Below are 23,108 nucleotides of genomic sequence, written 5' to 3'. Positions count from 1 at the left end.
TGCTGTTTCCCACAGTGACTACATCATTTTGTATTCCCACAAGCATTTCACAAGAGTTCTAATTTCCCCACATCCTTGCCAACACTTGCTATTTTCTGTTTTCTGTTTATTTGTTAATAATGACCACCCTAATGGGTGGCAACCTATTTGAATTTTTAAATGAATTGTTTTTTTCAAAAAAATTTTTTCATATTTTTCTTGTGTGCATTTTGTTTGTCTCTTTACTTCGAACTTTCTGTTATTCCTCAGCGTTTCCTTAGCTCCTAACATCTTGCTTCAAATGTCTAGGAACTCTCCCTATGGCCCTCCTCTCTTTGGAATGAGAAGTTCAGATCCCTTACAGTCTCTTGTTGTTCTTGATTTGGGATTTTTGGTCATTTTTTTCTCTATATGGCTCTGAACAGTATTCCTAAGGTTGGACACAGCACAAAACAAAACAGCAGAGAGAGAGAGAGAGAGAGAGAGAGAGAGAGAGAGAGAACACAAGGGCTCTACTATTACATCGGGGTTAGTAGAGAGAGTGGAAGGGCACCTGGAAGCAGAGGGATTAAGCGTAGTTGATTCTCAGTGGCTTCCAGTCAGTCCTCCCAGAAGAGGAGGGGAGCAGTGTGGTTTCTTAACTATTCTTTAGCTGCTTTCTAATGATCTTTTCTTCATGGGAGGACATTTCAAGGTTTCCCTGAGTAGGAATTTTCTCTTTCTGTGCTTTGCACAGCCACTGGTAAACTGAGATCCCTAAAAAAGTAAATATTTTTAAATGTGGAAACATTGCTTACAACCAAGTGAATAACATTTGGCTAACGAAGAGCATGGAACTATCAGTTGGAATTAGGGCCACGTGCACACAGTACAAAAGCTCCAGATGCTCGTGTTAATTCAGTTGCATTGGAGTCAAAGAATCAGTGGAGCTGGTCCTTTGGACCAAGTGGTCATGTAAATACAGATGGCCAACACATGCCCAGCTTGACTCGTTGGTCAAACAGAGTAGAGATTTATTGACATATACGGGAATATTCTTTTCCTATTGAAACATGGCTGTGTGTTGTACTTATTTCTAAAACTATTAGTATCATGAATGACACATTCATGAAGCACCCACCCTGTGTTAGGAAGAGACGGAGTAAAGAACTGCACCTGTGATCTCAGAACAGCGTCTTCCAGGACAGGATGTAAAGGAACTTGCTGATTTCATGTCACAGCAACTTCAGTTATGGCTTAAGTCAGTGGTTGGCAGACGTTTTCTGAAAAGGTCAAAGAGTAAATATTTTAGGCTTTGTGAACCATATACTCTCTGTTGCAACTACTGAACTCTGCATCTGGAAAGCTGCTGTAGACATATGTAAACAAATGAGCATGGCTGTGTTCCTAAAACTTTATTCATGGGCACTGAAATTTGAATTTCCTACCATTTTTTACCTGACACAAAATGTGATCCTTCTTGTGAGTTTTTTTCCAACCATTTTAAAATGTAAAAACCATTCTTAGCTCCAGGGCTGTACAAAAAGATTTGGCCCGTAGATTTCAATTTACAAAACCCTTGGAAGTCATAGCTTCCAAGAATGTTTCTTTTTGATGCTCAGATTTTTGTATGTGTAGGAAAACTTGGATGCAAGCAAAATAAAAAGTATGTTCTAGCAAGTCATTTACGAAGATTTGAATTTACGAGATGAAAACAAATATTTCCGGCCGCATGCCTCAGTGTAATTTGCTTTGCTGATTTAACATCTTCCTGAAGGCAGAATTTTAGGTAGCAAAGTTAATCTGCCAAGTAGGAAAGGAAGATGGAAGTTTAAAAACTCTAGCACTGCCTATGAAATCTTAAATCCTGCATTCATGCTATTTGCATGTTCATTTCCTCTTTTACAAAATGCTCCTGGGATTCTTATGGTTTCATTGTTAGTGAGAATTGTTTCTTTTTTTTCCTCTTCACAACCCTATATTATAAATTCTCAAAACCTGGCACTTCATGCCACATTCCTTTTGAATGTCTCTAATTCTACAATTTTATACACCCCCTTATTTTCCAAATTTAATTAGTTTCCAGAAGTTCTGAGGAGAAAATGAGCCATAATAATTCTTGATTGTTTCCACTTATCTTCTTATAATTTGATACAAGAGGATTTTATTGCATTTTAAAGTAGTTTTAATTTGAAAAATATGGTCTTCTCCAAGTTTAACTTCATACAGTAGTAATAATTTAACTACTATTTCCTAGTTCTAGAAGTATTTTTCTATCTAAAAAATTGCTTTTCCCAAATTATTATACTACCATTGTGTTAGTCTGTTTTTACACTGCTAAGAGGGCATACTCAAGATTGGGTAATTTATAAAGAAAAGAGGTTGAGTTGGCTCACAGTTCTGCATGGCATGGGAGGCCTCAGGAAACTTACAATGGTGGCAGAAAGGAAAGGGACATGTCTTACATGGCTGCAGACGAGAGAGAGAAATGCGTGAGAAAGCAGGAAAAACTACCATCTAGAAAACCATGAGATCCCATGAGAATTAACTCACCATCATGAGAACAACATGGGAGAAGCTTCCCCCATTATCCAGTCATTTCCCACAAGGTCTTTCCCTAAACTGGAGATTACAATCCAAGATGAGATTTGGGTAAGGATACAAAGTCTAATCATATCATCCATGATAATAATTTAACTACTTCATGGTTCTAGAAACACCTAGAACATTGAAGTTCTAAGTTATCGTTGACTAGACCACTGCCAGAAATTTCATACCCTTTAACCTCTCAGTATAAACCAATTCTTGACAATCCCGGTCTTTACATTCACAAAATATGGCCAAGCAAGGCTTCCTATTATGTTTCCTACTCTACCAAAACATTCAATAACAGCCTCTAGTAAATTGTAGAATTAAAGCATTTTCATTGTTCCCCACTATACTAGCTATGGAATCTCCTCCGCCTGGTGATAAAGATGCATTTGGTTTTTAGTGCCTCAAGCATAGTAGGCTCACGAGAAAATTCACCTCCCCAGTTTGCCCTTTGCAGGTTTCCTCTGTAAGTCATGGAACAAAAGAGCTCGAAGAGACATTGCTCATTTAGTATAATTTCTTATTTTAAAGAAGACAAAACTGGCCATCAGAGATGTTAGGCTCCCACTGTGAGTGATACAGAGTCAAGATGAAGAGAATCCAGTTCTGCCGATCCACTGCAGTGTGGCGTCCTGCGCATCATCCGCTTGTTCTTGGGGCATTGTCATGATTCCTTGTTTCTATCTTAGAAGTGAAGGAGATGTCCTATAAAGGCTTTCCTGTTCTTAGTTCACTCTTCTGAATATATAATGTAAAACAACTATGAACAAAGCAGAAAACACAAAGAGAACATAAGAGAGTCCAGATAATCCAGGATCTGTACAAACAACTCTTTCATACAATCAGGAACTGGTCATGGTGGCATAAGTAATAACTAGCATAAATGTAAAATAATGAATAAAGACCACATGTTTGCCTTTCTTCAGGTTGGCAGAACATATATATGTTACCAGAATTTCCTATGCTTTACAGTTTCTCTCTAAAACCCTCTAGAACTTAACTAAACTCAATGGAAGACTGAAGCCATTAACCATTGTTTTGTTGGAAAATTTTTGTTGTATATTTCTGTGTGCATGAAAAATACACACCTGTATTGATTTGCTAAAATTTCTGTAATAAATCACCGTGCTCTGAGTGACTTAAACACAAAACTGTATTGTCTCACACTTCTGAGGGCTGGGGGTTCAAGATAAAGGCGTAGGCAGGGTTGGTTTCTTCTGAAAGCTGTTAGGGAGAATCAGTTCCAGCCCTCTCCCCCAGCTTCTGGTGCTTGCTGGCAATCTTTGGTTTTCCTTGGCTTAAAGAAGCATCTTCCAATCTCTGCCTTTGTATTTACGTGCTCTTCTTCCTATGTCTTTGTCAAAGTGTCCTTTTGTTATAAGGTCACCAGTCATATTGATTTAGGTGCCCGCTCAACTCCAGGATGACCTCATCTTAACTAATTACATCTGCAATGACTGTATTTCTCTCTCTCTCTTGCTTTTGCTTTTTTTGAGATGGAGCCTCGCTCTGTCTCCCAGGCTGAAGTGCAGTGGTGCAATCTCAGCCCACTGCAACCTCTGCCTCCTAGGTTCAAGCAATTCTTCTCCCACAGCGTCCTGAGTAACTGGGACTATATGTGTGTGCCACCATACCCAACTAATTTTTTGTATTTTTAGTAGATACAGGGTTTCACCATATTAGCCAGGATGGTCTTGATCTCCTGACTTCGTGATCCACCTGCCTCAGGCTCCCAAAGTGCTGGGATTACAGGCATGAGCCATCACGCCTGGTCCTGCAATGACCCTATTTCCAAACAAGGTTATATCCTGATGTACTGGGAATTAAAACTTCAACCTATGAATTTTGGGGGGCACAGTTCAACCCACAGCAACACCCTTCACTGAGATACTGCAAAAAAATAAGACAACTATTTTGTTCACTGTAAAGTTTCATATAGACACTTCTTGAGCTGAAAAAATTTTGATAACAGTTCATATGTTTGGACATTGAAGGGCAGTATAACACTACAAATAATTGCAAAAAGAAGTTTATGACTTGATTGCTTTATAAATTGCATGATGATGATGATTTTGTTTAAATGAATTTATAACTATGGCTATCATGTATGGTGATTTTAACCTTATTTTTATCTGATTACACTTAATATTGAAGTCAGACTTAAAACTTGTGGATAACACATTGAAGTTTGTCTAAATCAGAAACAAGGAGAAAACTTCAATTTTGAGATTTGCATTGAATGGCTATGCCTTTTTTGTGATTTTAAACCTTTAAATTGCTGTTCATTGTGGTAGTTCATGCTTAGATCTCATTTCCTTTAGAATTAAGGAAGTTATGATTGGCGTGGACAAACGTTTCAGCCTCAAGGGAATTTTCAATCATCTACTTGTCAGGTACTTGAAAAGAATATTATTTCATGGGATGCAAGGGGAAAGTTTATCTTAATTTAGTTATTGCACTGTATTCTTCACATATAAAAGAAAAATGGATCATATACAGCAGGAAAGAAAATATGGTTTTCATGCACTTTGGTCAGTGCTGATTGCAGTTCTACTGGTGCCTTATGGTTGTCTGAATCCAACAGCTGTTAGACAGAATAATTTTCAGTGTAAAACCGGTACAAGGAAAGGACAGACTGGAAACCACTGATTTATTTTGCTCTCTGTTATTGATAGTTGACTCTGAGAGTAATCTTGGAAGTTTATGTTTCACCAACATTAACTTACGGGCTATATTGCTATTATTTGCTTTTTTCAGAACATTTGCATTGGGCCTGACATGTCTATGCATTATCTTATCAAATTCTTTCAATCATCCTGGGAGGCAGATGCAATAGTATCCTCATTCTTTCTGTGAAGAAATGTGTTGAATAGGTGATCCAAGTCTCCCTTTCATGGAATTGACTTTTAAACTTGAGTTTCTCTGACTCTGGAGACTATGCTCAAAACCTCTATTATATGCTGTTCTATATTGCTGCATTGTTTAAAGTGAATTGGAACATAAAAATACGTCAACATGAGCATGTTCTCATCCAAATAACAAAAGCATCTTCCTGTGCTGGGTAGCTGTTCTGTACATAAATGGACTGGACCACTAGGGACATTCAGAGCCAATTATGACATCATGAGAGAAGGCCATCAGTCATGAGATAAGTTTGTGGAAGGAGAAAATAATCATGTCAACTCATTCCTGATTTGTGAGAAATGCAATAAATAAAAATACACCATTAGAAATTATTTGTGAAAAGCTCTGATTTTTTTGGCCAGGCATAGTGGCTCATGCCTTTAATCCCAGCACTTTGAGAGGCTGAGGCAGGAGGATTGGCTTGAGTCCAGGAGTTCAAGACCAGCCTGGGCAACATAGTGAGACCCCCATGTCTACAAAAAATTTAACAGTTAGCCAGGTATAGTGATGAGTGCCTGTAGTCAGCTTTTGGAGAAACTGAGGCAGAGGATTGCTTGAGCCCAGGAGGTTGAGGCTACAGTGAGCTATGATCCCACCATTGCACTCCAGCCTGGGCAACAGAGACCCTGTCTCTAAAATAAATAAATAAGTAAACAAACAAACAAACAAACAAATAAAAGCTCTGATTTTTATCCTTTCACTCTGATGTCTTAAACCCACTTCCCCAGATAGCTGAGTTTTATTTACTCTGCTTCCATCCAACTAAAGCTAACAAATTTTTAATAGTTTTTAATGGCCCTGGTGATTTTTTCACATTTGAGCAGAGAAGTTGTGGCCAAGAGGAAAATTACTGCACATGGTAGATTTTTATTTTAGAGAGCGATCATTCATTTTTAAGGTGAAGTTGGTAGCTTTTGAAACCATGATTTGCCCTTGCAGCCAGAGATTAAGGGGTGAGAAAGGGAAGTAGAAGGAGCTTCTTGGCTTTGTTGGAGGGGTTTAGTTTTGTTCCACCTCTACTGGGCTGGTAACATTTGCTCTAAAATTTCCTGTTGTAAATTATCCACTTTATTTCTCTCCTCTTCTCTCCAGGAATAAGTCATGATGATCAAGCATAGGAAAAGAGAGGAAGGAGACAGGAAACAATCTGTTGACTAACACAACCCTTTCCCAGGACAGGAATGTAAGCACATGTAGACGCATCCATGTACACATGCGCATAAACATGTACACATAAGTGCACACACACACATAAGACTTGCTGTATTGGTATTTTCATGAGCTCTAATTTCTAGGAGTGGTTGGTCTTGACTGTGCCCTACCCTGCCTTTGGAAATTACAAGAGCTAGAGTCTATCCGGAAGCTTGGTAGTCTCTCCTGAGATCGTAGATACAGCCAAGAGTACTGGCTCTGCACATGTTAACCATGGCTGCTGGAATTCTCTCCTGGAGACTGCAAACTGCCTGCCCACGGGTTGAATCCAGGACATGGACATGTCTCATTTGGAATACACAGTGTTTCTTATAAAACATGATTTTATTGCCAACTTTTTTAAAATCAGGGGCTTTCAAATGAAAATCTGATTTTACTTTCTCATAGGAAATTAATCAATCTGGCCTACTTTCCTGCATGACAAGTGTTGAGCTGCCCCATTTATGGGTGGGGGGTGTTCCAGGTCAGTGCAGTCCCCATCAATTTCCTATTGTCTGCCTGTGTTAGTGGCCATTGATCGCTCTGTTTGCATAGTGTTTTATTATGTCTGGCCCACTTCACTGTGTATGTTACCTGCCAGGTCTCTGTAGGCTTTTGAAGTCATGATGCTTTATGCCTTGGTTCATGCATCGTGGCGAGATGGAAACCAGCCCTGTGTTACTCACTCAACTCTAGATTTAGATAAAAAAGAATTAATTATAGATACTCTAATATACATAATATACAATGAAGACAAAGAGGAAATGTTGACATAAGGTATTTTCATCACCATATATAATTTTTAAAATACCATTAAGAATATCTCCAAGTTTGTATTCATAGTTGTGTACCCACATCAGAATTTATTTATGAAAACATAATGGCTTGAAACCAAGCCTTCATTTTGAACTGTAATTTTTTTTAAATCTTACTATTGCCATCTCTCTCTCAGCCTTTCATTAGCTGTGTTTAGATCTTAATACAATTATGTAAAAACAGTATTATTATTCAAACAATTCCAGGGAATGTTTCCATTTATAATTTTAAGAGCTCACTTGCTCTAAAATATATTTTTTTGGAGAGCAAATACTTTCCTCCAATATTTTTTAAGCCATGTAAATATGTTTAGTAGCTGCATTTAAGTATGGGCAAAAAAAAAAATTCATTCCTAAAATAATTTTAGAATTCTAGGTTGCCTTTGTACTGAACATTACTGGGATGATTATTATCAATTAGAAGTGGTTAAGCACCCAGTGAACAGAACACAGACTAATATGCTGCACAGAACACTCGAGACAAAAGGCTCTGTCCTCAGCTCATTTAGAACAAAATCCAAAGTTTTGTGGGCGCTCCCCTTATGGAGGTAGTGGTGTTGACGGTAATGATGGTGATAGTGGTGTTAATGGTGGTGGTGGTGTTGGTGGTAGTTATGCTGAGGTTGGTAGTACAGTAGTGGTGATGGTGATGGTAGTGATGGTATGTGATGGTGGTAGTGGTGGTTGTGATGGTTATACTGTTAATGGTGGTGATGGTTATACTGGTGGTGGTGGTAGTTATAGTGGTGATGGTGGTGGTTATAGTGATGTAGTGGTAGTGGTGTTGGCTATTGTAGTGGTGCTGGTGGTAGCGGTGGTTATAGAGGTGATGGCAATGATAGTGAAAGTAGTGGTAGTGGTGGTGGTTATAGTGGTGATGATTATCGTGGTGGTGGTTATAGCTGTGATGGTGGCGATGGTTATATTAGTGGTGGTGGTGGTGGTTATAGTGGTGATGGTGGTGATGGTTAGATTAGTGGTGGTGGTGGTTATAGTGGTGATGGTGGTGATGGTTAGATTAGTGGTGGTGGTGGTGGTTATAGTGGTGATGGTGGTGATGGTTAGATTAGTGGTGGTGGTGGTGGTTATAGTGGTGATGGTGGTGATGGTTAGATTAGTGGTGGTGGTGGTGGTTATAGTGGTGATGGTGGTGATGGTTAGATTAGTGGTGATGGTGGTGGTGGTGGTTATAGTGGTGATGGTGGTGATGGTTAGATTAGTGGAGGTGGTGGTGGTTATAGTGGTGATGGTGGTGATGGTTAGATTAGTGGTGGTGGTGGTGGTGGTTATAGTGGTGATGGTGGTGATGGTTAGATTAGTGGTGGTGGTGGTGGTTATAGTGGTGATGGTGGTGATGGTTAGATTAGTGGTGATGGTGGTGGTGGTGGTTATAGTGGTGATGGTTAGATTAATGGTGATGGTGGTAGTGGTGGTTATAGTGGTGATGGTGGTGATGGTGATAGTAGTGGTGGTGGTGCTAGTGGTTATAGTGGTGGTGGTGGTGATGGTAGTGGTGATGTGTGATGATGATGGTGGTGATGTTTATAATGGTGGTGGTGGTGGTTATAGCAGTGATGGTGGTGATGGTTGTAGTAGTTGGTGGTGGTAGTAGTTATGGTGGTTATAGTGGGGATGGTGGTGATGGTTATAATGGTGGTTGTGTTGGTGATGCTAATAATCATTTTGGAAATGTTAGCTTTATGGGATTGTTGTTGTTTGAAAAACAACCTTTACTTAAGAAGACTCATTTGCACTGTATAAAAATGCCTTTTAATCTCAAGCTATATTGCAGAGAAGTAGATTCAAAATAGAAATATTTAAAACAACAAACTCCACGCTTTAATGTCAAGTGACCGTTATAAATGTTCCTGGAAAAAGCATACTTCCATGACTTAGGGACTATTATTTTTCACAATCTCAGGCAGCAAGCCAGTGCACAAGAACATACCAGGCAAAGTGATTTACTTTTATGTTTTCAGCTCTCAAATATATGCCAATACTTTTGATACTTACAATTTTCTTTCAAAACTTTTTAAAAATCTGATTTTACCAGAGTCCTTGTGAGGAATCAATGTAACATCATGTTTCAAGTCTCCCTTAGGGCCTCACACCTCATAGGTCTTAGCACTGGTCCTGGGCTCCTTCTAAAAAACATCAAGAGGGAAACTCATAGCACCAAAATGCATTTATGTGCATGTTGAATAAGAGTGAACAAAATCATAAGAGAGCGATGAGTTGCTTTAAAAACATTTTTAAGTCCTGACTCTATCTGAGGATGTTGCCTGACACAGATTTTGTGGGTTGGGTTTGGTTCTCCAGGTTTGAAGCCTGACATTTGTAACTTTGTCTGCATGCCAAGACTTCTATAAAGCACCTTACACTAGCTGATTAGTGACTCCGTTCTTTCACTCTGAGTTTATTTTGCCCCAAACCTATTCTATTAATGTGTTTTGTAGGCTTATGTGCATTTAGTAGGAGAATCTCAGAGCATCATTTCTTTGCTCTTCATCTTGGCTTTTATAAATAGTAACCACCCTAACAAACAACATACAGTAAACTCATAAAAGAATAAACATTTGAAAATCTTTTTTAACAGTATAATTATTTTCAAAGTTTTTTATGGATGTTTGTAGATCAAAAGTTGAATGGACTGAATCCAGGCCAGAGGAGCACTTGTATGGGTTTACATAGTACCACAGATTTAATTTTTTAATTGGGGATGTTAAATTTACAACAATTCTTTCTATGAAAATGTTTTCAGAGAAAGTAATATTGGAGCACAGTGCCTGATGCTGCTTGCTGTGGACAGGGCATTTATGATCCAGTATGCCTCTGATGGTTTGTTTTTTTTTTTTTTTTTTTGGCCAAGCCTTCACTCATCCATATTCCCTGCCTATCCCTGGTTGGTCCTGTGTTTATGACTCCTGCGATGAACTCTTCTTGGCATTGGTGATGAGAACTTGAAGTATTCCTCAGAATGACTTGAAGATAGCGTTATGTCCAATATCACTCCCCAAGCATTACGCAGATGACCAACCATATGTTCGGTGCCACATTTTACCCCTTAAGGATTTCCAAAAGATTCTGTATTGTGTGGCTTCGTGTTTCTCTTAATAGTTTTCTTTCTTCTTTTTCCAGTTATCATAGTAAGATGTTTCTGCCTAATTAGAAACCATGCCACAATCTCAACTACCTACTTGCATGAATCTTTTGGGAGATCCTCTCAGCAGTAGAATATAAGTTTAATCTTTTTCTATCCCGGAAGATAACGAATTCAATTAGACGATTCAGATAAGCCAATTTCCTGGGCTTGGCCACCCTTAATCTTGAACACTCATTGTAAGGTAATTGATTTAGGTTGGCTTCTGGGTTCAGACCAGAGATTATTTGTACCCTCTCCAAAGAAACTACTGTGTCACAGTTTTCATTTTCTTGGACTATCCTTTAATTCCTTAAGTGAAAGGCAGGCAAGTAGGTAAGCTATTCTAAAAAGGAGATACACAACAGTAAAGGATGTCTTAGTGGGAGAAGCTAAACAGAGTAATAGGACTGATGTGGTATTAACTTGGCAAAAGACCAGGATTGGAAACCTTCTGAGTAATCCCTATTTTTCATACCTCTCTTTCCCAGTTATTTTAAGAGTTTAGTGTTCTATTCTTAAATAATAGCCCAAAATCCCTCAGAATGATGTTTAACACAGAGACCTACCTACTATGCCTTACTAACATCAGCACTGATAGCAGAAGCTGCTCAGCCCTGGTGTTCTCTACAAGCCAGGCATGGTACTGATTACATACCTTATCTCATTGAATCCTCACGAAACACTACAGGGTAAGCATTGGTAGCTCCATTTTACACATGAGGAAACTGAGGCTTGAAGATGTTAAACAGTTGTCCAGGGTCACACATCTATCAGGTGGCCGAGCCAAGATACTTAGTCAGTATTTGTTACTAGAAGGTCATTTTACACTTTGCTTTGGTCTGAACGTTTGTATCCCCCAAAATGCCTGCATGTTGAAATCCTAACCTCCAAGACGATGTATTAGCAGGCAGGCCTTTGAGAGGTGATTAGGTCCATTAGGTCACGAGGGCATCATCCCCATGAATAGAATCAGGGCTCTTATTAGAGATCCCAGGGAGGTCCCTTGTCCCTTCTGCCTCGTGAGGCTACAGTGAGAAAGCAGGCCCTCACCAGACACCAAATCATCTGATGCCTTTATCTTAAACTTCCAGCCTCCAGGCTGTGAGACATAAATACCAACTGTTCATGAACCACCCAGTCTGTGATATTGTTGTTATAGCAGTCTGAATGGACTAAGAGACACATTTTACAAACCAGAACAGGCTCACACCTGTAATCCCAGCTCTTTGGGAGGCCATGGCAGGCAGATCACCTGAGGTCAGGAGTTCAAGACCAGCCTGACCAACATGGAGAAACCCTGTCTCTCCTAAAAATACAAAATTAGCTGGGTGTGGTGGCGCATGCCTGTAATCCCAGCTACTCAGGAGGCTGAGGCAGGAGAATCCCTTGAACCCGGGAGGTGGAGGTCGTAGTGAGCCAAGATTGCACCATTGCACTTCAGCCTGGGCAACAAGAGAGAAACTCCACCTCAAAAAGAAAGAGAACAAAATGTTAGTATTTAGAAAAACAGGGTAGATAATAAAAGATGAATCACTTAGAATAGGTTGCAGTCTGCTTAGATATGTCTGACTCCATGAAAGATGGTGAACCATGCATAAAAGGTGCCTTTGGGGTCAGAGAGTATGTTCAACAGCAGGCTGCAATAGCTGATGTCCATGTCAACTACAGCAGCTACAAACACATGCAAGGAAGAAACACACTTTCAATTCCGTAATTGACTTTTTCTGATTGACCCAGATAATCAAATTGCTAGCATTTCAAAGGAGAATGTTTCTTTTTTTCCATTTCTTTAAAGCATCAGCCTGTTAGTTTGAGTGTTATCTCCTAGCCTATTCTGAATTTCAACAGTATTATCCATTTTTGTAAAAAAAAGTCTTAGAACTTCATGTTTTAAACTTGTAAAGAGTACTTTGAGGATCTTTATTTTCTTCTTTCTGTTAATTATTATTACTTTACTAATTTATTTTTTATTCACATATTTTCCTCTGGCCAAGAGCCAGAGTTTCTTTAAAGAACTTTTTTTATCAGAAGCTTCTAGCCGTAAGAACTAGAGTAAAATAAATTATCACTTGCATAAATTTATCATCAGAGTGAAAACAAAAATGTAAGAAAGGGATGGAGAGTGTGTTTTTATGACAATAACATAACACATTCCTAATATTTGGCTATAAAACTAATTGTGAACATATTTTAGAACCAGAAACATATGGAATTACATGATTATAGGACAGAAAAATTCACAGTGGTTGACTTATAATATCATGTGGCATAAAAATACTCATTGCTAAGAGTGGAGAGAAGAAGCCAAGTATGGAATGAAATTGGAAGAGGAACCTCCTCTCAATTCAGTTTTGGCAGGATGAGGAGCCCCATATGTGCCAAGTTTTAACTGAAAGCTAATTATAATGGTCACATTATGAATTGTGCAGAAAGAGGAAGGTTGTTAACTTGGCACCTTAGATACATAGGTAACTAGGGTTTTTTTTGTTTTTTTTTTTTTAAGTATAAGCATTCCTTTTTGGTAAGGAGCATCTCATTAAAATGTTAACCCCAGAACCTTTAAGCCTACCATCTTTAACTGGTATCAAGAAGTTTAAGAAACTATAAACAAAGTATTTAAAGAGAAAGTTAAAACAGAAAGAATGTGCCATACTCAAAGATTCCAATAGATGGAATGAATGTATTCGTTTTTACTTCTGTGATGGTTTATGATCTTACTTAAAATATATTATTTAAAGGGGTGACAACAAAATATTGTGGTGTCTCTGACACACAGAGAAACACCTGATAAAGACACAATGACTTCTGTGGCTTCAAATACATCCAGGACTGCAGAGATATCCCCTGTTTTGTTTGAAGAGGGCGCTCTTGTAAAGAAAATATCCTTGCCAAGGCTCTGCTGAGAAACTGGCCCCGCTCCCTGAAGTCAGCGTCACCATGGAGATCTTATTCCAGTGAGGGGGAATGGATTCCACGGTCCTGCTTTGGAAATGTGTAAATAGCAGATGCTTTTATTGCCTTTGTTTGAATATCTGCCCTTGCAGAGCAACTCAGGCCGGAAGCTCAGAGGAGAGGAAGTCCATATTTGTCTGTAGCGTTTGTTTCCTCTGTAAGCGGCTTAATCTCTCGGGATGATTGTGGGTAATGACAAGTTAATGGAAAAGATGTGAATTCAGATTTCACATGAAGAGAGTCAGAAAAAAGATATGTCTTCCTTGAGCCAAAGAAATAATTCAAACTGCCTTCTTTTAAAAAGGGGGGTTTTATTAGACGCCGTTTTTATTATATACTATTAATGTACAATATATGTGGTAATTATTGATCATAATTATTTTATCAGCTGAGATTTATAATATGCAAATGTGAGGGTGCGTGACCGACTCATTTTCCTACAGCTTGGTAGTTAAATTCCGACTGCGTTCAAATTTCTACTGATTTTCTGTTTAACCTCGCTAAGGTTTTTTCATCTGTAAAATGGGGATACTGATAGCAATAAACTATTGTCAAATAGAGTTTGTCTCCTTCATCGTCGAAAGGATTGTTATCATGTATAATGAAGATGAAATGTAGTCATATGTGCAGACTATTCCTGTTGGTATATCATACCAAAAAGTGAATTTTCATATTTACTTTATCTTTATCATATAATTTATCCTTTATCACATAATTACTGTGGTAAAGCATATTAGAACCAATACAGTAACTGATAAACAAGAGAATTTAAGTCACTCATCTAAATTCATGCAACAGTTATAGCAAATACGGGCTCAGAACCCAGGTATCCTGACCCTCGTTCAAGGGCTTTTTCCAGCACATTTGGCAATTATAATCACCCGTGTTTTTTGAGTTATTGTGGGTATGGCATCATGTTAAGCACCATCACATAAACTCTCATGCAATAAATTGACTGTTTTTCTTTGGAGTTAGAAAAACATTCAACATTGGAGTTAGATTTCCAAATAATAACCAAAACACTAAGAAAAAACTGAAAATAAGCCAACAGAATAATTAGTGTCATGCACTATAAACAGATTACCTGGTTTGTGAATTGCGTATATTACACATATAGTATCTTTTGCAGTGGAGGATATTTCAACAGAGAACAGTTTTCTGAGGAATAAAAATCTCTGGTTCTCATGAAACTAGAAGTTGGTGACAGATCTCAAAAGGCCCTGAGTTAAGACAGTGGTTCCTAGCACATTTGTGATATCAGGTGAATATGCTTGCAAATCACTTTTCACAGAATCATTCTGTGGAAGGCTAATGGAAATCAGAGGCATAAACCCTGTCCCACCTTTGTGTTAGCAGCTTCCACCAGCTTTGCACCAATTCTTTTGTGCAATTCAAAGTGTACTTTTCATCAGAATAATGATACCGATAGAATCCTTATTCCCAAAGCAAGAAGAGGCACCCATTTGCTACATTTTCTTCAAGTCAACTTAGAAAAGAAGCACGTTGGTATAAAACCCAGGAGCTACATGCTGCGTGTTTGCTTTTTTCCTTTTCTTTTCTTTTTATGAGATGGGGTCTTGCTCTGTCACCCAGGCTGAAGTGCAGTGGCACAATCTCAGCTCACTGCAACCTCCACCTCCCAGGTTCAAGCAATTCTCCTGCCTCAGCCTCCTGAGTAACTGGGATTATAGGCATGCACCATCACACCCAGCTAATTTTTGTATTTTTCCTAGAGACGGGGTTTCACCATATTGGCCAGGCTGGTCTCGAGCTCCTGACCTTGTGATCCACCTGCCTCGGCCTCCCAAAGTACTGGGATTATAGGCATGAACCACCGTGCCTGGCCATGTTTGCTTTATTAAACATTTTTAACAATTTATATTATGTATGCACTCAATGTATACTTATTTAGAAGTAAAAATACATTTGGGCTAATAAAAATAGCTAAACTTTATTGCGGACTTATTCTCTTTGGAGTCATCATCTTAACTCATCTTAAAACAACTGATGATATGATAAACCAAGACACAAAGAAATTAACATCCAAGTGGAAGACCTGGGCTAACTCAGAAGCTGGGCTCTGTTGACAGTGCTGTGCTCCTGGTGAAGAGCCTAAGCTGATATCTCCATGGTGCCAGAAAATGGCGCCCAACGGGAGACACTGCCTTTGTGCTGACTGAAGTTAGGAACTATAGAAACAGGACTCATTTCAAGATAGCTGATTGAGGTTTCCTGACTTGCCCAAGTCGGTGACGGTGGCAGAGCAAGGGCTGGAGTGATAGCACCTGTCTCCTGCCTTTGACAAAACCACTAGAAGGTAATGTGAGTTCCTGTCTGCTGAATTGCTGATTCACAACAGGAATTATGTGGATTGTAAGTCTGTAAACATATACTGGAAAAGAAGAGGTGATGGATAAGGGCAGCCATATTCTCAAGACCTAGCCCAGTGACTGGCAAATAATGGGCACTCAGTAAACAGGTATTGATCAATGAATAGAGGTTCAGAACAGGGATGAGTCACTTTGGATTAGAGTGGATAGAGAAGGTAGAGCTTGAATCTGCAACTGAGCTATAGGCCATAGGAGGGATTTGAACAGGCAAAGATTAAGAAAGGATACAAAATAGAAAATAAAAAAATAACACATAGGTAGGAAAGAATAAGCCCCTTTTTAGAGAAAAACAGGTAAAGCAGATAAATTGAAACATGTTTCATGTTAGGACATACATCCATTCATCCTTCCATCCATCCAACAAATGCATATTTAAGTATAAGGCACCATATCACAACTAAAACAACTGGAAGCTTGAAAGGTAGGCTGGGGCCAGATTTTGAGATATCTGGAATGCCAAGCTCAGAAAGTTGAACTTTAACTTGAGGATAGTAAGCCATGGATGGCTTTCTGAGCCATGAAGAGAGATATTGAAAATTTGCTAAGGAAGAGTAGACTGACAGAATGACAGAATTAAATAGGATGGATTGGACAGAAAGGAGGTAGGGCTGAGAAAATCCAGAAAATCCACTAGAGTGATATGCCAGGGTCCACAGGCAGGAGGATGAGCTCTGGACTGACTTGGTGCTGGGAGTAAAGGAGAGGAGGGTGGGGAAAAGGCCTGGATTTGAAAGTTAATGCAGGGGCAGAATCTCTGACCACAGTGAAACCTCAGAGAAGAGCAGGCTCTGACAACACCAACTCTCCTGGGAGGTGCAGGACAATGGAGGTGGAACAGAAAAACTTGGAAAGGTGCTTCTCCATAGGTTGGACATCTCTCTTTTCTCAAACTTGACATTTCTCCCTTTGCATCTGCCATGTATCTAATCGTGATGAATGCTTCCAACATCTGACACCTATTGAGCAGAGAATTCACGGCAGAGAGGCCAGTTGCCACTATCCCTTTGTAACAAGAAGCATGTTTTTCATCCATAAAATGAACATTAAAAAAAAAAAAAGGTAACTACACTGAATCTTTAGTACACCAGGTTTCAAAGGGAGTAACACTGCATAGATAAATGAAATCAGATTATTGTGCAAAACATTGGTTTTCAATTCCTCCACCTTTTCATAATTCCTTGATATCAAAATGTACAGTAATGCCTCAAGGAAAATTCTTAATGTACATTTGTCCAGAGAAGAGGGTTATAATCTTTCTTGTTAGTTGAAATACATTACAGCTACCTCTGTATCAGTGATAGAGTGTGTGAGAATGGATAATTGAAGTGCACAGATTATCCTAAATTAATCTTTAGGACAACCTTGTTTTTAAGTCTCCTTTGCTATCATCTCTTTAAGAAGACTTCTAACAAGGAGCGGTTTTATAAAGTTGAATTTGATCCACTGACCATACCTACCTTTTCCAATGGGAAGTTGTGAGCAGGAAAGTGGTTACATGATGTAAAACAGAAAGCACAGAAAACATAAGAGTTTCTGCTAGTTCAACACATTCTTTCATTTCAACCACTGAAGATTCAGAGGTAAATGAATGCATGCTGCTTGGCACTGAAGCGACTTGCCCCTGCCTTTTTGTGCTCCGTGATGACAGTTACTTTTCTGTAACAATCATTGCGCTCCTTTTATATTTTTGGAGTCTCAGTGTTGGAAAGAACATCGAAAGTTCATCACGTTTCATTTCCCACTTGCCAAAAAAACAAACAGACCTAAACTGCCCAAGATGGATCATCATCTGTTCTGCTCTTTTAAGTCTCAGACTTGGAGAATGGTCATCAGTAAACTGAGGGAAGAGCGTTGGCTAGCAACCTGCTTAAAACCTGTTGTAGTTTTGATGATAGTTATTTGTCCATGTAGAAGTGGCGTGAAACATGCACACACTGATGAGTAGGATGTGGTTAGCAATCAGATGTTCTCAAATGCAAATGGTGGGAATGTGTTTCCTTTAAAAAACAGTATTTTTCATCGATCAGAGATACATCATCAAAATGTTTGATGCAGAGTAGGCCCATCATAAATGTTTGAGTGAGTAAATCAGTTGGCAATGAAATATTTATCAGCCGCAGAAGCATGGCTGCCTAGGAGCAGAGTGGGTAACTGTTCTTTCTTTCCTGTACTCCCAGAGATCTTTTTACCTATGGCCGTCAGCCCAATTCCAAAGAGAACTCTGAGGAGCACTATCTGTCTGTATGAGGCTGTGTCAGAAAAAAGGTCTGGAATCAAATAAGTTTGGGAAATACTGGATTTTTCTATCTCTTCTTGACGTCATGGTGTACATTAGAACATTAAGGATTTTGAGAAGTTTGGAAACAAATATTTTCTAAATCCATTTGGCTTTAGAACTCTCTTTTGCACAAAACATATTAACCATCAACATTTTAGGAGATACTGCTCTTTTGGGTTAATTGTTCACATTTGGGCAGAGATCATGATTTCTTCATTTGCGTATGTCTGTGCCAGATGCTAACTGGCACATGGTAGGCATTCAGTAAAGACTTCCTGTAAATGAAATGTAAAATGAAAATGGCCATGGGGGTTTGATTGGGATGTTGTTAGAAGAAGTTATGGTGTCACGAAGGTAAAGATGAACAGGACTGGGTTGGAGTCAGAGAGAGAGGAGTGAAATGGAGAGTGGGTTCTGAATTCAAAGGGTCTGCTTTTATACCAAGTAGAATATCAGAGCTTCTGACATCACTCTTGAAGCCCTTCAGTTTATCTTCTTCAGTAATTATAGCATCCCTCTTAAATACCCTGTGTTTTTAAGCTTTCACAGGCCAACTAAACACTGACAACCGTGGATATACCTTATTCATGCTTAACGCTGATTATCAAACTGTTAAAGAAATTTCTTTTTAAAAACTGCAGCCAAGTGATTATTTAGAAAGAGACATTATTTGGAAAGACACTCTGAAGCCCACACATCATTGCATTTGGGGACTCTAAATAATGCTGTGTTCTCTCAACTTATACTCTACGTTTTATAGCACATGTGATATATCAGAGTAATATTCCCAGGAACTGACAAAAAAGCAGAACCTCAGAGGTGCCCACAGAGGAAACTGCAGACAAATCAGAGAGGAGCTCATTGTAAACACAGGCCCAAACAATTGAGCACTCCAGAAAGGTTTGTCTCTGGTCCTCAAATATCCAGGGGAAGATGCTATTACAACGTCTATTTCGTACAGCTCTGAATGGGTGCCTGCAATTGACCATCTTATGATTCGCCCAAGTGGTCAAAGGAAATCGAAAGCAGATAGAAATCAGCAGTGTTCCTAGTGTTGGTATTACACATAATGTGAACAAAATATCACATAGTCTATCCAAAGACAAAGAGCAAGATGTTTGAAAATTATTCATTTTGATCACAGTTACTTGCAAAAATGACATTTAGCTCTCTTAAAGTTCTCATTGGAGAGTAAGTTGAGTAAATATCAAAAGGTTGCCTTAAAACTTGTCTTTTACGTGACAAGAAGAAGTTGGGTGGCCTGGGAGTTTTAGAGTCTGGCAGAGCTCGGGAGTGGGCATACACTTACCATCATCTCTCTATCTAAGCCTAAGCAATAGCTTAATTTATTTATTATTGCTTTTAAAAGTTCCATTTTTCTTTCAACTAGAGGTACGATGGGCCTAAAGGAGATGATTATGTTCATATTAGGAGAGAAATATTTTTCTTCAGTGATTATCATGTGTATATGATGGCATCAATTACTAAACATACTTGTTGTTAAAACCATATGCTGACTTGTGTTGCTATCAAGGAGTATTACATTCCAGAGAGGAAAGGGCCGCTGCACCTACTCTATTATGGAAACAAAGGGCTGTTACCTCAGAGCCTATTGATGTATCAAGTAATAAATGTGACAGTTACCGGTTCTATTTTTCTTATCCCATCTTCCTGCAGAACTGAAATGGAACATGTTTCTTACTAGTAACAGATGCTCGAACCCCTCTTTTGAAATTCCTCTGGAGAAGCTGCCCTGTTGATTCCATTAGGTGGGAAGGGGCTTTATGCAGATGTCTGCTCGTGGGGTTGCATTGTTGTAATTGCTGTTCTACCACCCTTGCTGAGTGCCATGCTTTTCTCTTGTAGGTGATGTGCCTTCAGGACTTTTTTGGTGATGATGACATTTTTATTGCATGTGGACCGGAGAAGTTCCGTTACCAGGATGATTTCTTGCTAGATGAAAGTGGTAAGGAAAAAAAAAAAGTTCAAAACCAGGGGAAATTTGAGGCAGCTTTCCAAAATGAGCTGCACCAGGCCAAGATTATGTCAACTCCAAAGCTACCAAATCAGTTTCAGATCCTCACGCAGCGTGTCTTTTCCATATCTTGAATTTCTTTGATTTTTTTTTTTAATATGGAAAACAGATGAAATGAGAATTGGAAAGGTTAAATCATTTAGAAGAATCAGTTACTCATGGTTAATTTATAACCACTTAATACTTAAATTGATGTTATGTAGAAAACAATGGTGTGGATTTCTACATTTTTATTTATATATTCTTTTCGCAATTTTTAGCTGAGGAATTTGTCATCATAAAATTATTTAGGATGTTTCTAGGCTCAGCTTTCATGTGGCTTCCTTTAATTCCTAACTGGGCAAGTGGTTTTTCTTTTCCTTTAAATGCTGTAGAATTCATGTGTCATTAGCATCTGTGAGGTATTAGAAAAGAGAAGACAAACTAAATGTGCTGCTCTGCAACTGATAAAGAGGGGACAGTTATAAAGAGGGAAAGACATGTCTTAGGAAATGAATATGAAAGGTGGTGACTTTAAGAATGATTTTTTCATACTGTAAATCATCTGAGAATCTTAGCACTATTACAGGTAAGATTACAAAGATTATTATATCCCTTCCCTTGATTACTCTAATTTAATTAGGTGAGTATTGCATACTTAGAATTCAAATTCTGTCTAGTTGGAAATGGTTTTTGAAATGATAATGAATCTTTTGCTTAGATGAGTGCAGAAAAACAAATCAGTGAGCTTCTGAAACAGTGGCTGAGCAACACTTGAACACTAACAATGATGGGGAATGTGATGTGGTGTAGTGGCCTCACCCTAACACTTCAGATGTGTGTTAATGTGTAGCACCGATGTCACATGTATACATACATATTATCAGTTATATGCATTTAGAAACTAGAGTTCTTTCATTTAAAAATGACTTAGAGACTGGGTGTGGTGGCTCACGCCTGTAATCCCAGCACTTTGGGAGGCCAAGGTGGGCAGACCACTTGAGATTAGGAGTTTGAGACCAGCCTGGGCAACATGGTGAAACCCTGTCTCTACAAAAATTAGCTGGTCCTGGTGGCGCATGCCTGTAGTCCTAGCTGTTCAGGAGGCTGAGGTGGTTGGATCATCTGAGCCCAGGGAGGTCATACAGTGAGCCCTGATTGCACCACTCTACTCTGGCCTGGGCGATAGAGCAAGACACTGTCTTCAAAAACAAACAAACAAACAAACAAAAAAAGACTTAAGGTGTGTAGGGATAAGAATTTTTAAAATTACCCCTTTCTCATGAAAGCTTCAAATGCCCAATAAGAATAAAAACAGATGTGTCATTTGAAGAGATTTATTTTGGTTCAAGGACCCTAACTAGAAGAGTGGTTTGGCATCCCTTTTTCTCTAAATAAGTTGACTCTAAATACATTCCATCTTTATTTCTGATCTACATGCCCTTTGAGGCACAGATTTTTGTAATAGATCACAAGCATAGTGTCCTCAGGGAATGCCTCCCCACACCACCGTTTTAAGAACAGCTTTGCCATTGTGTAGAACAGGTGAAAGTCAAGAGTCAGACAGAAGAGCTGACAGCACGGTTTTGAGAAAAATAAACTGCCCTGACTTTCCATTTAAAGAAAATAGCTGCTTGTGATAGAATGGCTTGAGAGACCAGATGCGTCCTGAAATGAAAGTCTGTTTGTTGCTTTGATATAGAAAACAGCCTGTCAAACTCGACCTGGAATACAGCTCTTTTTCAAACCAGCAAGCAGAGTGGGCCAAGTTGGCCACAACTTCCAAGCTCTGAGGTCTCTGTTTAGGCCTCAGATGGACTTGGGGCCCCTTCTCCGTGCTGGCGGGCTAGGTGAGCTCACACAGCTGGGCTTCCCCTCCCCAACAACCAATGCGCAGCTACTCCCACGCACCTGCCATGACGGGCTGGTAGACTTTCTGAGAAGTACAACAAGAAAATGCCAGAAAATCTTTTGCTATTTCACCTTCGAAATATTTCTCATTAAAAAGAATGAGATTTACACAGGAGGACTCACATGCGATCACACACACACACACACCAGAACACCTTCTCCATCTTTTGTGGTTTGACCCGGAGAAGGACCACTTCAAACTACTTAGCTAAGAACTTCACATCCCTTCCCTGGATGAATAATACCCTAACCCTTTCTTGGTGTGAAATACATTTGCTGAGTAACCATGTCCTCCCCCATTCCAAAAGAAACACGTGGATATGGAAGGAAGGGGGCTCGAATAGAAAAACGATCTAAATTGAGATTTTACTTCCTTGGATGAACTTACCCCGAGACTAAATTCACACGTTGACAACTGAAATTTTCCTGTTGCTTGTACAGCATGTTCTAGTGCTAATGAATTAACATTTGAGTCTTTTTTAAAGTGCTCCGAGCTTGATTTTGCCCAGCTTATCTGTACTTGCTAAATGGTATTTGCACATTGATGCTTCATTTGGCCTTTTCCATAGTAGCTTCCTTAAAGGGGTGGCAGCGGGGGTACAGACATCTTCAGAATTACTACTCTTGCTCTGCGCAGGGCTGTGCTTGATTTAAGCTGCCAAGAAGTGGCCTTTTGCCACGAGGCGGCACTTTTATCTTTCCAAATTAACCTGGCTCCCAGTGAGTTCAGGATTAGCAATAATACATCACTGGCTCCCAGTGAGTTCAGGATTTAGCAATAATACATCCCCCTAATTACTTCTAGGAAATCTCTTAAGGATGTCTCTTAAGGTTCATCCTGGGAGATTTGCCATTATAGACGAATATTTCATGGGGCCATACTGGAGACAGATCAACACAGGAAACTTCCAGGGAGTCTCCTTCCTCCCCTAAGTTTGCACATTCGGAAAATAACACCTTC

At 39.2% G+C, this 23,108-nt stretch overlaps 1 protein-coding gene across 2 annotated transcripts in view; it reads left to right on the top strand.

Annotated features, from left to right (window-relative positions):
* DCLK1 (doublecortin like kinase 1) overlaps positions 1–23,108 on the top strand; it is a 352,501-nt gene that overhangs the window by 157,752 nt on the left and 171,641 nt on the right. For both annotated transcript variants that reach the window (XM_012465567.3, XM_012465568.3), the window contains exon 4: positions 20,089–20,188. In XM_012465567.3, coding sequence (XP_012320990.1) covers positions 20,089–20,188 — 100 coding nt within the window. The remainder of the gene's footprint in view (positions 1–20,088; positions 20,189–23,108) is intronic.

The sequence above is a fragment of the Aotus nancymaae genome, unplaced genomic scaffold (genome assembly GCF_030222135.1).
Source record: "Aotus nancymaae isolate 86718 unplaced genomic scaffold, 86718_ANA_hifiasm-v0.15.2.pri h1tg000043l, whole genome shotgun sequence".
Lineage (NCBI taxonomy): Eukaryota > Metazoa > Chordata > Mammalia > Primates > Aotidae > Aotus > Aotus nancymaae.
The sequence above is the reverse complement of the archived record's forward strand: the minus strand, read 5'-3'. Positions and strand labels throughout refer to the sequence as shown.